Below are 26048 nucleotides of genomic sequence, written 5' to 3'. Positions count from 1 at the left end.
ACTTAACTTAAAAAGGATCTAGTGACAACCTTGTTGAGCATAGGACACTTTCACAACATCTTTTTGAACCCAAACTTTTCAGTGGTAGTGTATATTTGAGTTTTTAATATTTATCGTATCATAAATGTTTAGATAATGAGATATCTGAATGTCTTAAATTGCCTTTAAATCTGGTAAAATTAAGCTGCTTTGCTGTAATTTACAGATGCTCTTCAAAATCCACAGTGTTGTAAAGAACTGTATGAGAAAAGTCACTGCTAAGAGGAACAATTTAAATTTGATCCAAACAAAGAAATAGTAAAAATTGATATGTAAAGAGCACATAGTGACACAGTGATATAAAAATAAGGTTTTTCTGCATGGTTTATTGGTTTAGCATCTTTAGAAACCTCACTATTGAGACTCATTAGTTCTCTGGTTCATTAATGTGCTTCTGATTAACTACTTTAGCCAATAAACAGAAATAATCACATATTAACCAAAAGAACCTCCTTATAATCACATCTGAACTCTAATTAGCCCTAATGAAAAGTGTGTGTGTGAAGAGAGTGAGCGAGAGCTCCTGTATTGATTGCTGTCAGTGTGATGGCCATTTGTGACAGCGTGTGTGGCTCCTCCTCTCCCTGCAGAGGAGCGATACAGATACAAGCCTGTCTCACTGCTCTGTCAGCTTTTGAGCTTCTCAGCATAAATGTTTCTTTCTTGTGCTAATCACAATGTAGGTCCTCTTTACCACATCTTTAATTTACCACAATATAAGTCAATATGAAAAATAGCCATGATCCAAAATGAAACGCTGAAATCAGATCATTTAAGTAGTTGCTTTTTAACCTTTTGTACTGGTGGCAAACTACTCGCTTGACCAAACAATTTTTTTTTTTAAATGTTTAAAAGTGTATCTTTTCTATGCTATGCATATAGGCCATCTGATCACCTTGTAAGTACTATGTAAGTACTTGTATTTGCTTACAAATTAGAAATGTTGTTTTATATTTATGGAATATGATTGGAATAATTACCTCAAAGTAGTGTAAAAAATAAACAAATTAAAATGTATCTTATTTGTCTTATATCTTCTTATATACCATTCAAAGGTTTGGAACCTAAAAGATTTTGTATAATGTTTTTAAATAAGTATCTTATGCTCACCAAGGCTGGATTTATTTAATTAAATATAATTTAATGGTGTATTTTAAAATGTAACTATTCCTGTGATGGCAAAACTGAATTTTTAGCATTTTTTTACTCCAGTCTTCAGTGTTACATGATCATTCAAAAACCATTGTAATATACTGATGTGATGTTCAAGAAACTTGAAACTTGTTCAAGAAAACGTGCTGCTTAATATTTTTGTGAGAACTTTTTTTTTATTTGGATTCTTTGATAAATTGAAAGTTATGAATCTTTAGATTAGTTTTAGTTTACTAGTTTTAGATTATTTCTAAGTTAATTAGATAATTATATATAATTAGATAATTTCTAAGTTAAGCTACTCATAATTGGAGCATTTTGGGGAAAACAATTATTGTGTAAGAGCATAATGGCCAAAAAGATTCGTTTTATGCATAATATACATAGATTAACAATTACAAAATAGCATGGATGGATTGGATGGCCTCTAAATCATAAAGCTTTCTTTGTACATGTCAAAAAGTGTCTTTGAATGCATGGAGGGAGGGGGGTGAAAGTTGTAGATTTAATTCAATTATCAGTATCTATTATAATTAAATTTTCCCAGTAGTGGCAATTAATATATCAGCCACATTTCTTCTGAAAAACACCCGAAAACAAGTCTATATATAAAGCTAATCTATATCGACCACTGCGGCTGGGCTGGGTGATAAAAGATTCCGGTGCTAATTGTCTTTTTCCAGAAATGTTTACTAAAGGAGGGGGAAGAGTCATCTGGTTCCTCCATTGCAGGCTTGTCAGGAGTCCTCCCTCCTCTTTAATCATCTCTCACACACACACATCTTTGCCTCTATTTTGTCTCTGACAGGGACACACAAACACAGTAGAAAATTCCTGGTCATACCTGAAACCACACAGCCATAGCTCTGGAAATGGCCCCTTTATTTTCTGATGTAATTTGACAGATTGGCCGACTTTTACGATTCAAGGTTATTTTGACAAGCACTCTACAGGTGCACTCTCCACAGATACAAGATGTTTGCTGTGGAAGTGGAAGAGCCACTGTTATTGCACAAAAACTTTTAAACAAAAAAATTGTATTTTTCTGATGTGTTTTTATTTTCTTCTGAATCATTAAAATGATTGGTTTGATTTTCAGTTTGGAGAATTTTCTAATATATATTTGGAGATTATGAAACGGATGCAACTTATTTGGTAAGGTGTAGCTAAGTTACATTTCTGGAGAGCTATTGAAGAGACAAATGTCATGGTTGAAAATGAAGACTCATCTAAATTGCTGGGCATAATGAAGAGAAAATACACATGCTGTAATGTTGTCGAGTACAGCCTGTATGTCAATCTATTTAACTTTATACATCCAATATCCCAATGAAAAATTGTACTCTTATGTACTGTAGCTAGACTTGTCATGTCCACTTCACAGATTAGTCGGCCTGTTTTTACAGACCAGTCAGAGTTATCTGAAATGAACAGACTCATTTCCAGACTCCTTGGAAGAATGTGCTTGTGGCGACATTTCTGCTACACCGTTATTAGGTACCCTACTGAACACTTCACTAGTGTCGCTAAAACGCACGTTCAATATGTGACCGTGGCCACGTTTTATATTACGTTGGTACAGGCACATATTGCTGTGTTTTTGTTGTATTGCTTCAGGTACATATTGTGGCGGTTCAGAATTCAAATGTCCAGGGAGTGTCTAAAAGGTTAATGCTCTATCGTGTTGGAAATACCCCCTACACCAATGTCAAACCTAAACCTACCCAATAGAATGCAAAAGTGATATAAAAACGCATTTGCTGATGCAACCGTATTATTTTAACTTCTTTATGCACTGGTTTCAACTGTCTTGTCGAACCGTAGTTTCAAGTGCTTGTCAGCACTTCAGCTCACAAGTGAGCATACTGCGTTACAAAAACCAAACATATGAATATGTGACACTAATGTTTTCAAATCTCGCAGCATGTTAAAATTGTTTTGAATTCATAACAATATTCAGCAAGTAATTGTGCAAAAATTAGGCTTTATTAATCGAAACGCTGGCCATTTTTAGGTCATTGTTGAGAGCTCTTCTGGACCTCTAGAGAAGACATTCTGGGGCTAAAGCCAAACATCTAATTTGCTCTTTCATCTCATTTCTATCTAGGAAAACAATTGAGAAATAAAGTCGTTTTTCTTTCCTATGGGATCTCACTTTCTCTTTATTCTTGGCAGTCGGTCTTGTGTCATTTTTTGATTCATTGGTCTGCCCTTCCCAAGACACACATTGAGTATTAGACCTCTATCAGCAATGCAGGCCGTGGGGACGCATCAATCCCTCGATGGAGGACGGAGCGTTGCAGACATTCTCCAGACAACAGAAGAAGGGGTGGGTTGTGTCTGCTGTTCCAAGCCATCTCTCATTTACTCGAAAACAAACCTTACAGTAGAAAATGAGGAATATTTTCATCCCTAAACAAAGGTTGATGGTTATCTAATTTTTTTTTTTTTTGTCCCATTATGTTAGTGTGTGAAGTACTTTTCATTTAAGGGGGATGTCTCAGTAATTCACATACGCATATAGCAAAACAAATAATCATTAACATTTTAGCAGCAACTCATAGAAATGGTTTAATTTGCTCTGTATGAGCAGTCTAGAGGCACTTACACTCCCACAGTTTTCTCTCTAAAATGAGGAACCTGGACAAGTCTTAGAGCCCTTCATATGTAGCCCATCAACAAAACAATACAATAAACAAGATGCCACACAGAGGCCATTATAAATGATTCCTCTATGTATTTTATAGCACCACAGTCACCACAGGCATTTTCAATTTCAAGTTTTTCCAAGGATAACAGTAGGTCCATATTTTTTCTTCTTTCTTTCTTTCTTTTTCTTTCTTTCTTTCTTTCGTTCCATCTTTCTTTCTTTCTTTCTTCCTTTGATATTGCATAATTCTGCTTCCCATCTAATCCAGTTCATTCCTTTATTTAATGGATCTGAGTGCATCTGTAGAAAATTCTAGTATATGAATGTTTTAATGTTCTGTTCACTCCCAAGTTCAAGACAGCTGTCATATCAGCCCGCACATCATAATGACTTGTACCTTTAACAGTGCTGCTATTTGGCACTCGTCGCCTTGGAACTATAAGGTTCTATCTGCATTCTGAGTGGTTTTGAGATATTGAGCTTCAAAGTTTTTGCATTCCATATAGCAAAAATGATATGGGGAACAAGTCTCTTTCCTACATGAAAATGACAGAGACCCTAAATGTGTTCTAAATGTACAATATCAAAATCCTTTCACATTTTTAAATGGGTATTTTTGGAACAGGTCAAATGCAGATAGAACCTTCTAATTCTAAAAAGTAATTTTCCGCTTGGAATTATAAGGTTCTATCTCGCAAAACATTAATTGAAGCAACAATTTTCAAGAAATACAAATGTGTCAACATGTATGAGAAAGGTAAATTTAATGCTTTCTTTATCACATTTATTCCATATTTTAGGACAAATCATTTTTTCTTGGTTAAGTTAGGCACAAAGGGCAATACTAAATATTTTGTTCAGTATTAATGTTAATTTTAGTTAGGATTATAGTGGGTAATTAAGCACATTATTGAGGGAACAGTTAAGGCAGCTAACGTTACTCTAATCCATCTGACCAGGACTTTATTCCACAAAAAGCGGGACAGGGAAAATGACATTATCTTTAAATCAGTATGAACGAGATAACATGCTGACGTTTATTGTTGTAATTAAGACCCCATCATTTAAATTGTTGACTATTTGATATTTAAGGCTTAATGTTGTAAAATTTAAGACATTTTAAGACTTTAAACTGCATGAATATTTCGCCAATCATTACACATTCGGGTCTTTAGTGACCCAGACTTATGTCCAGCATGGATGGATCTCTAATTGCTGCAAGAGCAAACTGATATTTGAAGAACATAAAATAAAAAAAGCATACTTTCTTACCTTTTGAAACTTAGAAGGGTTCGATTTGAGCAGATGATTTTACCATCATGCCATCATCAGAGCGAATTTCACCAGTATACAGTGGGGCTAAAAAGTATTTAGTCAGCCACCAATTGTGCAAGTTCTCCCACTTAAAAAGATGAGAGAGGCCTGTAATTTTCATCATGGGTATACCTCAACTATGAGAGACAAAATGAGGAAAAAATTCATAAAATCACATTGTAGGATTTTTAAAGAATTTATTTGCAAATTATGGTGGAAAATAAGTATTTGGTCAATAACATAATTTCATCTCAATACTTTGTTATATACCCTTTGTTGGCAATGACAGAGGTCAAACGTTTTCTGTAAGTCTTCACAAGGTTTTCACACACTGTTGCTGGTATTTTGGCCCATTCCTCCATGCAGATCTCCTCTAGAGCAGTAATGTTTTGGGGCTGTCACTGGGCAACACGGACTCCAAAGATTTTCGATGGGGTTGAGATCTGGAGACTGGCTAGGCCACTCCAGGACCTTGAAATGCTTCTACGAAGCCACTCCTTCGTTGCCCAGGCGGTGTGTTTGGGATCATTGTCATGCTGAAAGACCCAGCCACGTTTCATCTTCAATGCCTTGCTGATGGAAGGAGGTTTTCACTCAAAATCTCACGATACATGGCCCCATTCATTCTTTCGTTTACACGGATCAGTCGTCCTGGTCCCTTTGCAGAAAAACAGCCCCAAAGCATGATGTTTCCACCCCCATGCTTCACAGTAGGTATGGTTTTCTTTGGATGCAACTCAGCATTCTTTCTCCTCCAAACACGGCAAGTTGAGTTTTTACCAAAAAGTTCTATTTTGGTTTCATCTGACCATATGACATTCTCCCAATCCTCTTCTGGTTCATCCAAATGCTCTCTAGCAAACTTCAGACGGGCCGGACATGTACTGGCTTAAGCAGGGGACACGCCTGGCGCTGCAGGATTTGAGGCCTTTGTTACTTTGGTCCCAGCTCTCTGCAGGTCATTCACTAGGTCCCCCCGTGTGGTTCTGGGATTTTTGCTCACAGTTCTTGTGATCATTTTGACCCCACAGGGTGAGATCTTGCGTGGAGCCCCAGATCGAGGGAGATTATCAGTGGTCTTGTATGTCTTCCATTTTCTAATAATTGCTCCCACAGTTGATTTCTTCACACCAAGCTGCTTACCTATTGCAGATTCAGTCTTCCCAGCCTGGTGCAGGTCTACAATTTTGTTTCTGGTGTCCTTTGACAGCTCTTTGGTCTTGGCCATGGTGGAGTTTGGAGTTGGACTGTTTGAGGTTGTGGACAGGTGTCTTTTATACTGATAACGAGTTCAAACAGATGCCATTAATACAGGTAACGAGTGGAGGACAGAGGAGCCTCTTAAAGAAGAAGTTACAGGTCTGTGAGAGCCAGAAATCTTGCTTGTTTGTAGGTCACCAAATACTTATTTTACTGGGGAATTTACCAATTAATTCTTTAAAAATCCTACAATGTGATTTCTCTGGATTTTTTTTTCTCATTTTGTCTCTCATAGTTGAGGTATACCTATGATGAAAATTACAGGCCTCTCTCATCTTTTTAAGTGGGAGAACTTGCACAATTGGTGGCTGACTAAATACTTTTTTGCCCCACTGTACATTCAGCATCTGGCTCATATTCACGATCTCAATATATTCTCAAAACTATCGTTTTCAGCATCTTCAAAAACAACATTTTGATCGCTATTCACCACATCCACCATCAAACGACAGTGACACTTACATTTCATTATGTACAGTAATTGCTCTGCAGTAAAGCCATTCAAGCCAGTTCAATTTTTGCAGATGATTATTTGTTTTATGCATGCGCTAATTATGAGTGAAAAATCACGTCATCATTATGTTTTAAACAGTGCCACTTTGTTGAATAAAGGTGAATTGCACTTATTGATTATGCAGACACGTAATTATTGTTGTTTAAATTTTAATCTTTCCTGCTGTTTTAAGGTGACATGACAAAGAACGTTGATCCTGATTGGTCCTCTTGCGTGCATTCAAAGTGCTGATTGGCTGATTCACAGATAGAACCTCATAGAACCAAGTTAGAGTTCGACTTTGTAGATTTCTTTTTGTTTTCTAAATAAAAAGTCCTAAAATGCACAAAACTTAAAAAAACCCATCACATAATGTAAATAAGTTGTCACAGAATAAGAATATGTGAATAACTCAATTTTGACAAAAATGTCAGATAGAACCTTATAATTCCAAGGGGACGCACTTTTCTGTGCTGTATGTCTAGTCTAATTTGTCATGTCCTCTGTAATTGCCTGAGTTACATACAGACACATGGTGACAATTTACATTCCATTCTAATAAATACTTTCTCCACATACATTGCACTAATGTTTAAAAGTTTGGGATCAGTAAGAGACGTTGGTTCGTTGGTTGTTTTGTTTGTGTGTGCGTTTTTGTGACAAATGAGGACATAAATTTGTATAATGACAAGGGTATGACATAGGTATTACAAGGAGAAGGTGACTTTTCAGGACATTACCCCATGTCCCCATTTTTCAAAATGCTTATAAATCACACAGAATGGAGTGTATTGAAAAAGTTTCCTGTAAGGGTGGTAGGGTTACGTGTAGGGCAATGGAACATACAGTTTGTACAGTATAAAAACCATTACGCCTATGGGATGTCCCCACACAAAAAAGAAAAAAAGTTTTTAAAAACTCACAAGTTTGTTTTTGTGAGTTTTTTAAAACATTTTTTGTTTTTTAATTGACATATTACATTATTTCATATATTATATAATTATATTACAAAATATTTCTGTTTCAAATAATTGAATAAATGACAGAGCATGGCAAATAAATGTAGTTTTGGTGAGCATAAGAGAATTCTTTGGATTTTTTATTTTTTGAATGGTAGTGTAAAACTTAAATTCATTTACTATTTATTTTTTAATATAATAATTAACACTCAACTTAAAACATATTAAAATATTAATTCCAAAGTAAAATTATTCAAACCAATTGCACATAATGCAGTTTTTAAACTAACTTCTAAATTATAAATTATAATTTGTTGTTAAAATACATTAATTTACACAGTGGCTGACATGACTTGTTTTATAACAGATTTATTTAAGCATTAAATAATTAAGACATCACTAACAGGTAAAATAAAATATAATGAGTATATAGTTTTGCAAAATGCTCTTCTCTAGACTTAATTTCTCTAGCGAACTAACAAGCTGCAGACACTGATGATTTGCCTGAGGTAAATAAAATGCTACGTGACGTTTTTACAAGCTGTTTTACTGACATCTGCAGTTGAAACACTGATTGAGCGATTACATGAGGCCCAAGATGTTCATTCATGTTTATTTTGCGTTAAAAATAGTAGTAAAGAAGGCATGATTCATGCTTCATGCTGCCATTTGAACCGAGGTGTTTATACAGTGATCTGTCATGCCACATCAAAGAGTGTCAAAACGGCATTTATTGCTTGAATTTCCTGAAGAAGAAAAAATGGACATAATTTGAAAGATTAGACTTTGTTTCTTATCAAAAGTAACAATATAGAACAACTGGAAGTTTCCAATGAAGTTCCACTCATGCAGTGGTTAAAACAATGCTGTATTTGTTCGGTATGCATACCGAAATCAGTATGTTACTGATTTGCTGTTATGCATTACGATCATATTTCATAGATATGAAACACTTCCTATTTGTAGGGCCTATATACATTGCAAAGAAAAGATTTTATACTTTAGAATCTCCTTTTTTTTTGAGTGAGTGAGTGGTATTTAATTAATTAGCTAAAACGGCAGTTGAAAAAGTTGAAAAGCAACAAGTTAAATAAATAAATTAATTAAAATTATTACCTACCTGAAACGTATGCACTCCAAATCCTCTTGAACACATCTGCTAGACCAACTTTAGTCTATATTTATGTGGACAGATCAGCTTATCCTGCCAGACAATCACCCAATTACACAAAAGAGACCGTCTCTCAAACATGTACAGGCAACCACTTTCAGTTTCTTTGTTTTTACATGTTTAGGGGTAGAAATAATTTATATAGTTTATATATAAAGACAAAGGAGATCCGCACTCATCCAAATTTAGCCCAAAAGGCTTATATCATTTATTACTCAGAGGTCACAAAATTGTGCAAAAGTGCAAAACGTTTTTGGGTATTAACCCTTCCTCAGTGCCATGTGCTACCAAGCAAGATGTATCTTCGTGGTATTCAGTGTATTACAGTAATACGTTTTAATGAGCGCAGGTGTTTGCTGGGTAGCACATGGAAAACGTTTTGCACCCGAAAACGTTTTGCACCTTTGCACTTTTTTGCACAATTTTGTGATCTCTGTGTAATAAATGATATAAGCCTTTTGGGCTAAATTTGGATGAGTGCGGACAACCTACAACCTTTGGCGCTACAACATTTTCTATTTGTTGATTATAGTTTATATATAAAATATATAAACTATACTGTACATGGGGGGGTGGGGGGGTTAAACTTCTTCAGCAGTGTCAGTCTCCAACTGGCTGTACAGAAAGCTAATTAAATAAACAAAATTAGTGGAAATGTTCTTCCTCAAATGCACCCATTATATCAACCTGCTACTTTGTAAACACAACTTCATATCCAGGTGAAGTGATAAAAACCTGTCCACTCAGATTCCTAGAAAGCCGGCCAACCAGATGGAAACCGCCTAGTTTTCTGTATCTCGGCCAGTTTTGTGTGCCGTCTGCCTCAGACGGTCAGTGGGTGGTCTTTGGGCGGAGCTGTCTGAGGCTTAAACTACCTTTGGTACTGCTCAGATCAGTCACACCATAGCTGTGTCCAGCCTCTCTTACAGCCCGAGCACATATCTAACCTTTCATCAAAGTGCCTGTCAGGCCGTCCATTCTGGTAGGGCAATTACATGACAAGGACACCGATCGCAAGCACGTCCATCCGTCGTGACAGAGATAAGAAGTGGTATTATGGCAGGGATTGGGCGCTTCCGTTCTATGTGTCCATATGGCTAGCTTCTGTTCTGTACAATAGTTGTTTTTGTGAGCTATACACGCTTCTTCGCAGATTCATGAATAGCCACATGTGGGAACATGTATCATAGAAATGCGATCTCACTGCAGTGTCTCAGCCATGCTGTTTAATTCAGTTATTTGCTGTTCATCTCCTCTGCCACCCTCGCCATCAATAAGAAAATCGTTAGAGCCTTTGAGCAGACCGTTGTCTCTCAGGGTGTTGATAGAGAGCAAGACTAATGGATGCCAGACTTAACTGTAATGACACTGGGGCCCAGCCACAAATGAATATCTCTCTCTCTCTCTCTCTCTCTCTAATATATATGCTGTATCTGCATCATATATATATTATAATAATAATAATAATAATAATTTATCAGCTCTTCGTATCTCTCTTTTTAATTTTTGTTTTGTTTTGTATATTTAAAAATAATTTACTTTTTCTGTTCAATCTCCATTCCTAGATTGAATGTTTAAACATTTGAACATCTAATGATGTTTCCAATTAAAGTTTTTATTTTTTTATTATTTTTTTTATTTCTGTTCAGTCTGCATTTTTAGATTGAATGTTTAAACATTTAATATTTCGGTCACACTTTATTTTAAGGTCCATTTCTCACTACTAACAAACCATTAAGTACGACTTTTGCCTCAAACTCCTAATTTGCTGCTTATTAATAATTAGTAAGGTAGTTGTTAAGTTTAGGTATTGGGTGGTATTAGGGGTGTAAACTATGGTCATGTAGAATATGTGCTTTATAAGTACTAATAAACAGCCAATGGTAAAAGGTAATAGTAAAAGTAGTAAAAGGCAAGCTAATAAGCAAATTAGTTAGAACTGGTCCCTATACTAAAGTGTTACCAATATTTCGTATAATCTAATAATGTTTCCTCTGAATTAGAGAAATCGTTTTTTTTTACGATTTAGTAACGCTTGATAAGTCAAAATCACTATCATTATTGCTAAACCGTAACCCTAAGAATCAGGCTTAGGTGCATGATAGTGTTAATTCTCTCAACCATTTTTAATTTAGTCTTAGACTTTTATTAGTCTTAGTCCTGTTTCAAATGTACTTTTTAATTATTATATTTAGTCAACCTTAGCCTGTTTGTTAGTCAAGTTTTAGTTGACTAAATGTCTGAAAATTCTTGTATTAGTCAATGAAAATTTAAGTCACATTTTTGCCATGCTGTATAAAATTATTTTTTTCCTTACAATTACTTTCACAATGATTGTTGTCGTTTGAGAAATGTATTTACATAGCAGGTATTGCACTTTCACCAATAAGCACAAATCATGTGGACTGATGCACATGGGTCATTTTACCTCATCTAGTGTACTGATTTATTATAGGCTATATATATATATATATATATATATATACACATATATATGTGTGTGTGTAAATTAATATCAAAGACTTCGACATGCACTCTCTCTGTCTACATTATGCTTCTGCAATGAAGGACAAGCGCATGCACGTGGTTGCCAGATCTCAAAAATTAAGCAAAACACCTGGCAAAAAATGTATCCTTTTAACACAGAATCTCTGATTTGAAGATTTGAACTCCTGATATCTGGAAACCGCACACATGAAAGCTTGTGTAGGAGAGGCATGTTCACCAGTCAGCAATAATATTTTGTCTCCTTTTTTTGATGATAACAAAAATTTAAAAAACATTTTGGTATAGTTTTTTTTTAATCCATTTTAGTCTCATCGTCTCGTTTTAGTCAAGGGGAGAAAAGCTTGTCAACGAACCTTTTTCTTCATAGTTTTCATTGACAAAATTAACACTAGTGCATAAATTGTCCAGCACCGTTTGTGTTATGAACAAATGAGACCTTAAATTGTGCAGTTTATTGAGGCAGGTGTACTGCATATGTGAACTTCTTTTCACCTAGCAGCAAAAAAGCCCTATGAATTTGAAGAAGAGACTCATATCTAGAATTGAGGGTGTGCTCTGTTGACATGAGCCAGTAAGCATCCATCCAGAACACCCTAGCAACCATATAGCAACCACCCAGAAAGAAGCCTTTGCAGAACAACTCACACACTGATTGTAAACAGTTACATATTTTAAACATGATCAACAGGAATCTCCTCTCTGAATTGCGTAAAAGTGAAATGAATTGATTTGTGAGGACAAGGGAGATTTTGGATGCTTAAAAGTATACCCTGGAAAACATCAGCAATAATGAAAATGCTCCAGAAAATCATTTCAACCCTAGGATTATGATAGATCTTTTGTTCTGTCTGGATGCGTTTTGTATTGTTTGGCTTGTCATTTGTATTGAAGGCCACAAGTGATTTTATGAAATTGAATGTGTCTAAATGAAATAAACGTGTCACACTTTTCCATTAAGAAGAAATCTCCTAATAGAAAGCAGGAGCCACACACTTCCCATCTGTAGAAATGAACCGCTATAATATTAATGATTCTATCATATTTATCCATAAATGTGTACAGAACAAAGAGTGCAGATATATATTTGCAATCTGAACTCCTGTATGTGGACTACATCCCTTTCATGCCGGTTTGTTTTATCTTCCCTGCCGGTCGACTTCCTGTTAAATCCAAACACTGCCCTGAGCCTTGAACTCTGATAGCTTTCTAGTTTGTTTTACGATAAACATGCTGTGTGCCCATGTGGACTGTTGTTCATGAGATTACAAATACCAGCAAATGTCCTGTCAGGCCCAGCTGTTCTCTACTAGGTACTCTCACGATGTAAAGTTTGCAATGATAGTGTGCTGAGGATATTGGCATCTCCTCAGATACAATGGAAGTAACCAGAGACCATCAAATCAGTCAATGTTGATTATATTTCCTCTGGCCGTAATTGAGGTGGATGTAATGAGCGGTGACCAAGTCTCTGGTCATAAATGAGTGGCAATGTGAGGTCTATGTGTGGGGGTTTTGCAGAAGATGAGAGGACAAATGAGATCCTCAGAGCAAGCAAAGGACCTTTAATGGAATGGCATGTGTGTCACACACATCACACTAAGCAATCCACAAAGTTAACCAGAATCCTATTACACATAGACAAGAATGTACATCAGTCCATAAGCCAGGAGTTTTAAACCTGTCTGTTTCACAAACAGGAAGATAAAATATAGCTTGCACAGCATAAGAATGAACTAGATTTTTCCCCATGCAAAAGTTGACACCGCAATGCGAACGGTGTTGATCTGCAGATGCTGATGTTCTGGGTGGTTGCTTTGTGGGAAATGCAGAGCAACACAATTTTCTGTTGAACGCTTCACATTTGCAGTCGCTCTGTTCATGTGTGTCATCCATGATTGCTTGCTCGTGAATTATTGGCCTCTCAAATGTATGTATGTATGTATTGGTCATTATCAAAATATGGTGGAAAACCTGTCCCTTGGTCATCAAACTCCACATAGACAGCATTCAATTTATAAATAAATAAATACTGGCATTTCATTTTTATAACTATATGAAAAAGTTTGATGCTTGTCTCTTGATTTTGTTGTATGTTTAAAAAATACAAATAAATTCAGATTAAGAGGAGTCCATGCAAATGTGCATGATTGCCCTAAAATGTTGAAAAAGTTATTATTTGCATTTAAATCAATGTTATTTTCTTACAATTAATTTACTGTATATGGGTCATTGGTTTCATATTATGTGAAGGATTTCCATTTAAATAAAAGTTTTACTGATTATACCCTGGTCATAGGTAAGTGATTCAAACATTGTCACCATTGGCAAAATTAAAGAATTAATTTAATGACATGTTATTGTTAATTTTAAACTGGTAATAGAAATAAAAATAAAAAAATTATTAGATGAAAAACTTGAGTGAAAATTAGAAATGCTGCATTGTCCACTATCTGAAATGAGTTAAGTACTGAAATGATAAAAACTAAAACTGAAATAATAATAAAATAAAGCTAAAAAACAAAACTAATAAAAATGACAAAAGCATGTAACAAATACTAAAACTAAAATGAAAAAGAAAACTGAAAATGTAACAATATATTTCTTAATTTGTGAAATAAAAAAAAATGCTTTAAAAAAGAAAACTGAATTGGACATGAGCTGAACTGAGAAAATGTTAACATTATGTCAGAAAAATTATAATTTTTTGATAATGATCTGTATGCTGATATAACTTTTAAATACGTGACCTGAACAATTAGATGCATCCACCTCGACTGCGTCTTGGAGGGTATTTGCATTGGTAAGACAGTATTCTGATTAGTAGAAGTGCATGAAGTGACCAAGTGTAAACGCGCATTCTGATCAATAGATATAACTCCTCTTATTCATTCAGTGCAAGGGGATTTTATTATCTGGCAAGAGAAAAAAAAAAAAAAAAAGGTCTGTGAATCTTGAGAGTCTTCACAAATTAATAGAGTATTTAATTACAGTGACTATTTAAGTCTAAATATGTATCCTCAAGAATACCTCCCTTTAATTACCACCTGTCATCCAATTCAGAGTTTAAGCTGCAGCAATAAAGAGAAGCCCAGACTACGGTCATTTGTACAGCCCAAAATAACAAAACCAGCAAGGATAGAGTGGATACGATTTTCGGTAATTCCAGCACTGTTTGTTTCCTTCCGCTGTATTGGCAGAGGCCAGAATGCTGTCTGTCCTGAAAAGCTGGGAAACTGGCAGCTAACCACAGGAAAACATAATCCCAGACGACCGTTCACCGGCAAGCTCATTACTTCCATTTTCTGTTATGTGGACAAAAATTTAGAACAAGTTTGTTGTGATCAAAGCAAGCGCAATGTCAGACATCTCATTTGCAAAGTTGCGTTTCATCCTTGAAAAAAATCGTCCTCAATAAGATGCTATTCCGGTTCATGTGAATCATAGGCCAGAAATGCTGAGAATTGTAAGGCATATTTTTGCAGGTTGGCGTTACCTCTCAATCAAAATCTGTCGATGGGATATGCTCTTCAGGTGGACGTTGTTGAAGTGTAAAGTGGTCCAGAGTGGGAAACTAAGTGAGGGGTGTGTGTGTATGATTACAGGTTGAGTGAGGTTGTGTAATGCTGTTCTTTAGCTGACGTGAACATATAGCAGCATGGCCTGAAGTTATTGGAAATAGATGGTTAATCCTGCTACCCTTCTATTTTACATTCTCCACGCATTCTTTTCCTCTCTGTGTATTTCTATGGCTCCATTCACACAGTCAGTATTTATCAACAGTTGTGACTCAAATTGTTTTGTACATACAAGAGCAGACAGGAATCGAATAACGTCTGAATGCACAGGTAACTGCAGTCAATCCCTGCGATAGCACTGATGTAACCATAGAAACAGTAAATATGAAAAGATTGTTTTTTTTTTATTATAAAATAAATTTTAACCAGGTGTGCAGTCAAAAGATTTTCCTTTTTTTTTCCATTCCACCCAGTTTTATCTAGGTTTCGCGGTCTCATTACATATAGGCTAAACACTGTTCAACACACATTGAGCACATCAAATTTGGTAAATGGAACCTCAAACATGCTTGCTTGATGTTCAAGGACCAATGAGGTTTGTTCTCATGTGTCAAGCAAGTATGGTTTAGCCTCCATTTACCATATTTAATGGGCTGTATGTATGTGTGTTGATCAATGTTCATATGTGAATAAAAGCCTAAATTAAATCTGTTCATCATATCAGAGTTCCTACGTGGTTTGGAAAAGTATGGAATTTGATTTAAGTAATTTCCAGGTCTGGAAATGTATGAAAAAAAGAAAGCAGAGTATGGAAAAATATTTTGCCCCTAATTAGTTGTAATGAGAAGTGTTTCTATACCTGTTGTCCAACAAAACAGAACATGTTTTCTCTCCACAACAGCAGTTGAGTGTTTAAAATAACTTCCTTTTGTGATTTGACGTGGCTTCTTATCACAGAATGAGACAGAAAATATATACTGTAATTAAGGCTATGTCGATTAGCAATGGATTCTAAATATACTTAATTATTATGAAAATACCCAAGATGGCTTAAAGAACATACACTATACATTTCCGAAGTCGAGTGTTTATTTTATTCATGTTTGGTCTGTGAAAGCTGGATGCCTTTGCCCATATTTGGAATTTCCTGGAGTGTCATCAGTTCTGTTACTGCTGTGATACATATGTGGAGTTTCTACGCGAGGGCGCCCTCTGGCTTCCAGTATGAATGAAACCGACATTACATCTGTTTACAGTGCTCATTAATGGCCAATCCATCCTATTTTGGGTAAAAATAAGAAAAATAATAGTTCTCAAAAGAAATTTGAAGTAGAGTTTTTCTCCAGTGTACTGAAGTCTTTTTTGCTGTAGTATGAGCATTGCACCAATGTATTTGCTCTGTCCATAATTTCCTCCATCCTTACCAATGATAATCTATTCATAGCCTTCATGGGTAAAAAAGCATAAGATAATAAAATTCATCATAATTGCAGAAGTGAAAAGCCCATCACTGATGACAGTGCTCTCTGCATTAGAGATTGAAGTCACGCATTGCTGATACCAGTTTGGGTAATTAAACACAGGCCTGGTTTAATCCTGCTGATTCCTCTTGTCATATAAGAATACACGCACACAAACAAATTCTGTCATCATTTACTCACCCTCAAGTTGCTCAAATCCTGTACGAGTTTCTGTTTAATAATAAACATGTACTAAACATACTTAGACTCGTAGCATTCATCATGTTACAGTGTACACTTATATTACTTTTATTGTTTTATATAGAGCATGAAAACATCATCGCGCCTTAAGAAATTGAAATACAGTGAATTGCCCCTCATATTAAAAATGTTTTACACGATTTCAAACATTGTAGTCAGGAATTATAGTTTGGGAAAAACCCATCTATGATTTTGTAGTCATATAGTCTAGTATGTATGATTTTATAGTAGCCTATGATATGATTCTGTAGCCACAGACTCAAGCATGCTTTGTACAATAAAAGGATGTACTTTGTACTATAAAAAAATGATATTTTATATCTGAGAAACGAATTATTATTGTTTAGCACGCTATTAAAATCTATTTGTGAACAGAGTATTAATAATAAACATGGTCTAAACATTCTTAGACACGAGATAATGAGTCGGACGGGACAGACTGAACATCGTGTTGGTTTCATACTGATTACTCCATCACAGAATGTTTGTTTTCGATAAGAGAAGTAGACACTTCAAGCTTTCTATAGATATAACTCCCATGTCTGTGTGCTGAGTATTTGCTGAGTTACAGTTCATTTTAGTGACACGTTTCTAAAAACAGTTCGCGGAGACGGAGAAGACAGAGAGCACACCCTGTTTGTTTTCTTTATTCTTCAAAAGCACAAAGTTTAGTTGTTATTATGAGTGTATACAAATAAAAGTAGACCCCTTACAGATTCGAATGGTGTATTGCTCTTATCTGTACGATCAAAAATGGCAGAGTAATTCAAGCTCATTTCGGCCTTATCAGGAAAATCTGCCTCAAAACGCGTATACGCGTTTGTCGACCCCAGAGGGTTAAAATAAAAGAAGATATTTTGAAGAATGTGTAACCAAACAGTTGCTGGTAGCCATTGGAGAAAAAAAAATAGTACTGAAGTCATTGGGAAGCAGAAACTGTTTGGTTACCAATATTCTTCAAAATATCATCATCTATGTTCAGCAGAAGAAAGAAATGTATCCCTTTAATGTCCAAAAATGCACTCCTGCAGCAGGAGCTTTTATGGGTGCCGTGGCTTATAGTGGTTAAGATATAGTGCCCTCAGTCTGATGTTATTTTAGACAAATTAGATCAAAATTCAAGTCACTGGAGTTTTTTCCTTAGTCATCTTGTTGAGGGTAATTGGTTTAAGGGTAAGGTTGGTTGGTTGATTACTCTAGTATGTTCAATGATGGATGTCCTTGAACTCAAGATGCTCTCTGCAGAGTGGAGCTGAAGGCCTCCTGCTAGGAGTCCATATGAGATTTGACTCTGGTTTTCATGGCCGCATTCATATGAGGCAGAATCAGCAGGGAGGTTCACTTTCAGAGGCGTGACACCATTGACTTGACACTTATCAGTGGGGAAGGTCCAAAAATTCAAAGGATAATGGAGAAAAGGACAATTTCGCTCCTGGTTTTTCTTTGTGTCTCACACAATTTCAGGAAGTCACAGCCTTTGTAGTTTCTCATAACAGGACATTTGACTATCACCATCAAATCTACTTCGCAGCTGGTGAAAAATAGCTCCACTGAAATAGGATTAAAATTACTGTTAAAATTGGCAAAAAGATTTTTAAGGCCGTGTACAGTACCTTTGAAATGCTTGGTATCACCATAGATTGGTGAACATTATAGTTAATTGAGTGAACAGTTGTTCTGTTCTGAAATGAGTGGGAAATGTTTTCTGATCAGAATTTATGTGCTACCAAATCAGTTTCACAGACATACTTAGACCTGCAGTCCGTAACTTTTTTTTTTTTTTTTTTTTTTTTGGTTAAAAATAAAAGAAATTTGGGCAAGTACATAACCAGCCAAATCTATCTCCTTACCTTTGCCCCACAATGGCTTACCTTTGTCTTCACAATGCTACGCTTGTAATAATGTTTTCTAATTTTAGTGGTACTGGTAGGTTTTCACGGGAAATACAAGCATGCCGTGATGTATTGTAATGCTTTTTTTTTTCTCAATGACATGTAACTTAATTGTTCAGATGACATTTTCTGATGAAAATTCTTATTTGGTTCATACTTCCAAGATGCAGAATCTGTGATTCCTAAATACAGTATCCACACCAGTGTAATGACTGACAGCTACACATTTACCTCAATATATTAGATTCATCCGCGCTGGAGCTGTGCCAATGCACAACCCACGAAAAGATAATTCCGCAAATAACTGCAATTGCAGGTTTCAAACAGAGATGGCGACAAAGAGGCAAAACTTACAGACTACAGCTTTGACACAACATAGTTGTTTCAAAAAGACATATTTATCTTTCAAAAGTTTAGGGTCGGTAAGATATTTTTTTAATGAGTCTCTTAAAGAAAAAAATTAAATATTTCAAATACAAAAAAAAAAAAAAAAACTGTTTTGTATTTTTTATATTTTAAAAGTGTAATTTATTCCTGGGAAGGCGAAGCTGAATTTTCATTTTCATTACTCTAGCCTTCAGTATTACATTATTCTTCAGAAATAATTCTAATACATTGATTTGGTGCTCAAGAAACATTTCTTCTTATTACCAATGTTGAAAATAGTTGTGCTGCTTTAATATTTTTTAGATATTTTGATAAATATAAAGTTCAAAAGAATAGCTTTTATTTAATATTTGATTTATTTAAAAACAAGAAAGTCTTTACTGTAGCTTTTTAATATGTCCATTCTGAATTTAAAGCTGCAGTCCATACCTTTTGGCGCTCTAGCGGTTAATAAACATAACTACGTGCGTCTTACGGAAGAACATTGTAGCCAGAGCTACTTCTCTCTGTTTATGTCTATGACGAATCACGCAGGTACTGAACTACTCCCCAGCGGTACCTACCCGAACCAGTCTAAATAGTCAGAATATAAACGCTTATTATAGGTGTACCATAGTGATTCAGGACAAGCCAAAAACACTGTTTGGAAAATGGATTCATTGTGTACTTGCTTATTATATAAAGTTTGTAAATTTTGAACACAAAGTTACAGACTGCAGTTAAAAAAAAAAAAATCTTACTGACCCCAAACTGAACTGTAGCATAACTCAACATGAAATATACAGTTCTGCTTATTGATATAAAGTTCCTCAAACAAAACACAGAATATTGAATTCGATGCAACAGATCAGAAGTGCTCATTGCAGCCCAGTACCTTGTAAAAATGTGTGCAACCCTGATAGCAGCAGGCCAATCAAATTCAAATTAGAGCTTGTCAAACTGAGAAAGCTCTTTGCCTTTTTGTGTACAATTGACATCAGATGGTCTCTGGAGGAGCAAAATATGGCTTAAACAGCTTGCTAATTGCTGTTGCATATGCTGTGGTCTGCCCTGGAGATGAACTGTTTTGTTGATGTTTTTATGTCTGTTTTCTCGCAGCTACGCTCGGCACTCTGGACTTCAGCCTTCTGTATGATCAGGAGAACAATGCCCTGCACTGCACTATCAACAAAGCCAAGGTAAGAACCGTCCTCAGGAACGAATGTGTGACAGATTCACATATACAAATCCAAATGCTCATTTTGGCAGCACCTCCAGTATTTTGAAGCCAGTGGGCCGCTTCATAAAACTCCTTCCTTCCTGCTAGTCTGTCTTTTATAGGGTCTATAAAGTTCTATAAAGTGAACGATTTTGCCCGGTCCTCTTTGTAATAGGGATGTTGTGCTCCAGGAGATCCCTTTGGCCTGCGTGTGCCTGTGTGCTCTTTTCTCTGTTGTCGTGTAGGAGGCATTTCCCCTGACAACAGACTGCTGCTAGCATCTGCTGCTGTCTGTTTTGCTTAGTATTCAGTCTAGACCGGCTTTGTCCCTCCAGCAGTATGCTACAAGCAATCTCTCTCTCACTCTCTCTCATCTTTTCTTCCTGTTTCTAATGCTGTTTCTAACACTCTACCTCTGTACCTTTGTTGCCTCGAGTACAAAACACTGCAATGAAAGTGCAATACTTCAGTAGTTTCATTTTATTTATTTATTTATTGTTCTTTATTCTCAGATGTTTCTGTTTCAAGAGGATCTGTTGCAGGAATAACAACTGTGATTTCTTTTAATTTTTTTATAATTAATATTGAATACTGATGCCCTCTGTTGTTTAAGGGAACTACATATAGCTCGTATTTACATTTAAAGTATTGGTCTCAAATTCAATTCCTGGAAGCTCACAGCTCTGCACAGTTTAACTCCAACACTAATCAAACACACTTGATGCAGCTAATCAAGGTCTTCAGGATCACTAGAAACTTCTAAGCAGGTGTGGTTTGGAGCTGGTTGGAGCTAAACTTTGCAGAGCTGCGGCCCTCCAGGAATTGAGTTTGAGACCTCTGATTTAAAGGAGTGGTTTATTGCGATTTCACTTTTTTAACGTTAGTTAGTGTGTAATGTTGCTGTTGAGCATAAACAATATCTGCAAAGTTGTGGTGCTGAAAGTTCAATGCAAACGGAGATATCCATTTTAAAATTCTGGCAGTTTAATGCCTACAATAACAGCTCGTAGGGACTACAAGAAGTTACTTCCCAGGTTCGTTACATCACGGACCCAGACAAACCCCACCCCTGGGAACATGCAACAAGGGGGCGAGGCCATGCTACGCTGCTTTAGAGAAGAGGAAGAAAACTAGGGGTGCACGTAAAAATCTATTCATATATGAATTGCGATTCTGTCTTCTAATGATTCTAATGGATTCACAAGTTTCAAAATCAATGTTCTAAAACAGCCGTTCTTAGTACTGCGCCTCGCGTCACCCTGCTCTGCACACGCTCTCTCTCTCTTTCTCTCTCCCTCTCATTCAAATCATCAGATTAGCTCCAACAATGAAATGTTCCATTTATACACTTATTTTCACACAGCTATGAGAAGCATTGTACATGGACGCGTGTGCAGTTGCCATACTGTACAGAAGTAGTAATATTTACAAAATAACAGCATATCTAAACGTATGAGACAGCAACAAACAAAAAACAAACCATTAAGAGCCATGCTTGCACAGGTTCTGTGCGATCCTCTTGACTAAGGGTGTACTCACACTAGGCATTTTGAACCGTGCCCGAGCGCCTTTGACCCCCAAAGTGCAGTTTGTTTGACTAGTGCGATCCGTGCGCAGTTTGTTTAGACAGAGCACGGTTCGGTTAGGCTCAGGCACGGTATGCATGCAGTGTGAGCGCTAATGGCACTGGAGCATGGAACAGATACTATTTTGTGTGCGCTACTGTCATCATTACGATCCCAAACAAATTCTTTTACTACTACTACACTACACTTTTCAATTAATTTAATTAAATCAAGTATATTTAGGTTTATAATGGCTTTGGTTCTCACCTTATTGATGAACAGGAAATGTAGTTTGTGAGTAAAGCTGAAAATTATTTCATTAACGTCAGCTGCCTCCGTAATAATTCTCTGATACATACAAGTGAAAATCACTGCACGGCATAAATTATAAATTAATTATTATTCATTATTCGGCAGAATATTAGCAAAAGTGGTTTTCTCTGTTATCTCATACATGACGTAAGCATATATATATTAGGGGTGTAACAGTACACACATTTGTACCGAACCGTTTCGGTAAATTCAAATAATAAATGGCGTTTTGACATTTTTTGATGTGGCACGACAGATCGCTGTATAAACGCCTTGGAGAGCCGCTTCTGGGACAGTTCAGAAACATGCTGGTGTAAACCCAACACAAGCACTGATTTGAGCGACCGCTATTAACTCCGTTTCTTGTATCTGAGCCATGACGCGCCGCATACTTGTGCAGAGCGAAGCACGAGAGAACGCGCTTATTCCTTCCTCTGTACTACTAGTTTTAACGCGAATAAACATGACTGAACATCTCATGCCTCATGTAATTGCTCAATCAGTGTTTCAACCACGGAAAGACATCAACAAAACAGTGTGGAAATAAAATGTCGCATAGCATTTCATTTTCCTCAGCAAGTCATCAGTGTCTACAGCTCATTAGTTCACTAGAGAAATTAAGTCTAGAGAGGAGCATTTTGCGAAATATTACACTATATAATCATTTATATTTTATTAAACCTGTTAGTCTTAATTATTTAATGTATGTTTAAATTAATCTGTTATGAAACATGCTATGACAGCCAGTGTGTAATTGAATATATTTTAACAATAGCCTAGAAATGTTATTATTTATAAGTTAATTTAAAAACTGCATTATGTGAAATTTACATGTTTGCATACAATTTTTTTTTAAAGTTGAGTGTTGATCATCTATTTAAAAATAAATAGTAATTAAATTTAAGTTTGGGTTAAGTTGTTAGGCCTAATTGTAACTTTATAATGGAAAAGGGTTTTAAGGGTTCTCCCTGTAGTTTTAAGTTCTTTGGACATTTAAGTTTATGATCTAATACAGCCATGAGTCTTTTTGGGAAAGATGCGACAAGTTTTTCACACCTGGATTTGGAGATCCTCTGCCATTCCTCCTTGCAGATCCTCTCCAGTTCTGTCAGGTTGGATGGTAAACGTTGGTGGGCAGCCATTTTTAGGTCTCTCCAGAGATGCTCAATTGGGTTTAAGTCAGGGCTCTGGCTGGGCCATTCAAGAACAGTCACGGAGTTGTTGTGAAGCCACTCCTTCGTTATTTTAGCTGTGTGCTTAGGGTCATTGTCTTGTTGGAAGGTAAACCTTCGGCCCAGTCTGAGGTCCTGAGCACTCTGGAGAAGGTTTTCGTCCAGGATATCCCTGTACTTGGCCGCATTCATCTTTCCCTCGATTGCAACCAGTCGTCCTGTCCCTGCAGCTGAAAAACACCCCACAGCATGATGCTGCCACCACCATGCTTCACTGTTGGGACTGTATTGGACAGGTGATGAGCAGTGCCTGGTTTTCTCCACACATACCGCTTAGAATTAAGGCCAAAAAGTTCTATCTTGGTCTCATCAGACCAGAGAATCTTATTCAGGTGTTTTTTAGCAAACTCCATGCGGGCTTTCATGTGTCTTGCACTGAGGAGAGGCTTCCATCGGGCCACTCTGCCATAAAGCCCCGACTGGTGGAGGGCTGCAGTGATGGTTGACTTTCTACAACTTTCTCCCATCTCCCGACTGCATCTCTGGAGCTCAGCCACAGTGATCTTTGGGTTCTTCTTTACCTCTCTCACCAAGGCTCTTCTCCCCCGATAGCTCAGTTTGGCTGGACGGCCAGCTCTAGGAAGGGTTCTGGTCGTCCCAAACGTCTTCCATTTAAGGATTATGGAGGCCACTGTGCTCTTAGGAACCTTAAGTGCAGCAGAAATTTTTTTGTAACCTTGGCCAGATCTGTGCCTTGCCACAATTCTGACTCTGAGCTCTTCAGGCAGTTCCTTTGACCTCATGATTCTCATTTGCTCTGACATGCACTGTGAGCTGTAAGGTCTTATATAGACAGGTGTGTGGCTTTCCTAATCAAGTCCAATCAGTATAATCAAACACAGCTGGACTCAAATGAAGGTGTAGAACCATCTCAAGGATGATCAGAAGAAATGGACAGCACCTGAGTTAAATATATGAGCAGTGTTGGGCACATTACTTTAAAAAAGTAATTAGTTATAGTTACTAGTTACTTCTCACAAATAGTAACTGAGTTAGTAACTGAGTTACATCATTATAAAAGTAACTAATTACCAGGGAAAGTAACTATTGCGTTACTTTGAAAAAAATGTTCAAATGTCAACTTTGACATTTGAACTCAAACTTTGGATGCCCCCAATATTAAATGTTAAATTAATTAAATGAACACTAAAAATAATAAATTATTATTATAAAACATTGTACATTAATCTACACTATTTATCTACTGACACTTATTATCAGTCAGTCAAGCATTATAATATAATATTATGATGATTTAATATTATATGATGATAGAACTTTAGTAATTAAAATAACCAAGTATGAATGCATGTTTGTCATCAATATAAAACGCATAAGGATTAATGAGCTGCTGGGTTCATGAATATTAATCACGTTGTCTGCGTTTGCTCGAATTGATTTGCTGAAATCAAAACCGGGTTGATAATAGGTGAGCGCCAGCCAATGAGATTGTAGTTTGCGCATTAGTTCCGCCCACTACCAGAGAAACCGGCCGTTCTTAAAAGCTGAAGAATTCCAAAGGAACTCCGGTATTTTGACAGGAAAATACAACAAAGAATATCGTTTACATGTAGCGCGTCAATTCTGCATGTTATGAAAGACACTCTCGCTCTGTATCTTTCTTTGCGTGCGTGTATGTGAGAGAAAGAGACGGCGAGTCGTGCGCCTTCACACTAGAGTTTATGGTATGTCAAATACAGCTACACTGCGCATCCATTCAGATGAACTGAAAAATTAAATTCTAATAATATAATATAGTAACGCCACATTTTATTGTCAGTAACGGTAACGGCGTTGTAACGGGGGAAACAGTAATTCGTTTGATTACTTGTTACTGAAAAAATAACACCGTTAGTAACGCCGTTTATTTATAACGCCGTTATTCCCATCACTGTATATGAGTGTAACAGCAAAGGGTCTGAATACTTTGTACCATATGATATTTCAGTTTTTCTTTTTTAATAAATCTGCAAAAATGTCAACAATTCTGTGTTTTTCTGTCAATATGGGGTGCTGTGTGTACATTAATGAGGGAAAAAATGAACTTAAATGATTTTAGCAAATAGCTGCAATATAACAAAGAGTGAAAAATTTAAGGGGGTCTGAATACTTTCCATACCCACTGTATATATATATATATATTAGGGATGTGCATCTCATGACTGATACGATACACATCTCCATGCATAGCCAACGATATAATACATTAAAGACACACATGAATCAGCTACCGATGCGATACGATTCACCCCTATTACGATGCAGTGCGATCCGATTTCGATTCGATTCAACACAATGCGATTCGATGCAATACGATGCAATGGAGATCACTTTTAATGCCTCAAGGCCTGTTTCATGAAACAAGTTAACCAAATAAGCCAGGCTTATTTCAGTTAGTCTGACTCATTGTCAAATGATTTGGTTCCATAAGGCAAATTTAACATAGGCCTAGATCAAGCTTAGTCACTGTGGCAACTTGCTGGGAAACTAACCTGGTCTATGGTAACCTGGTTTTATGACAGCTGTACCTTTTATAGTTTGCAGAACATTAGAACATTACAATATAAAATTGCTCTTTAAAGCATTAAAATAACTAAATTAAAAGTTAAAATCACTGAATTAAACATGGAAATCAATAATAAAGAAAATGACTATTTTAACTGCTATAAGAAACACACAT

General features: G+C 36.3%; 1 protein-coding gene across 4 annotated transcripts in view; it reads left to right on the top strand.

Moving 5' to 3' along the window:
- The window catches only part of doc2b (double C2-like domains, beta), a 300599-nt gene that overhangs the window by 189322 nt on the left and 85229 nt on the right, over window positions 1-26048 (top strand). For all 4 annotated transcript variants that reach the window (XM_058776339.1, XM_058776336.1, XM_058776337.1 and 1 more), the window contains one exon: window positions 20160-20239. In XM_058776339.1, coding sequence (XP_058632322.1) covers window positions 20160-20239 — 80 coding nt within the window. The remainder of the gene's footprint in view (window positions 1-20159; window positions 20240-26048) is intronic.

Source organism: Onychostoma macrolepis, chromosome 05, assembly GCF_012432095.1.
Source record: "Onychostoma macrolepis isolate SWU-2019 chromosome 05, ASM1243209v1, whole genome shotgun sequence".
NCBI classification, from domain to species: Eukaryota; Metazoa; Chordata; class Actinopteri; order Cypriniformes; family Cyprinidae; genus Onychostoma; species Onychostoma macrolepis.
Note: the sequence above shows the minus strand (reverse complement) of the source record. Positions and strands in the feature narration are given on the sequence as shown.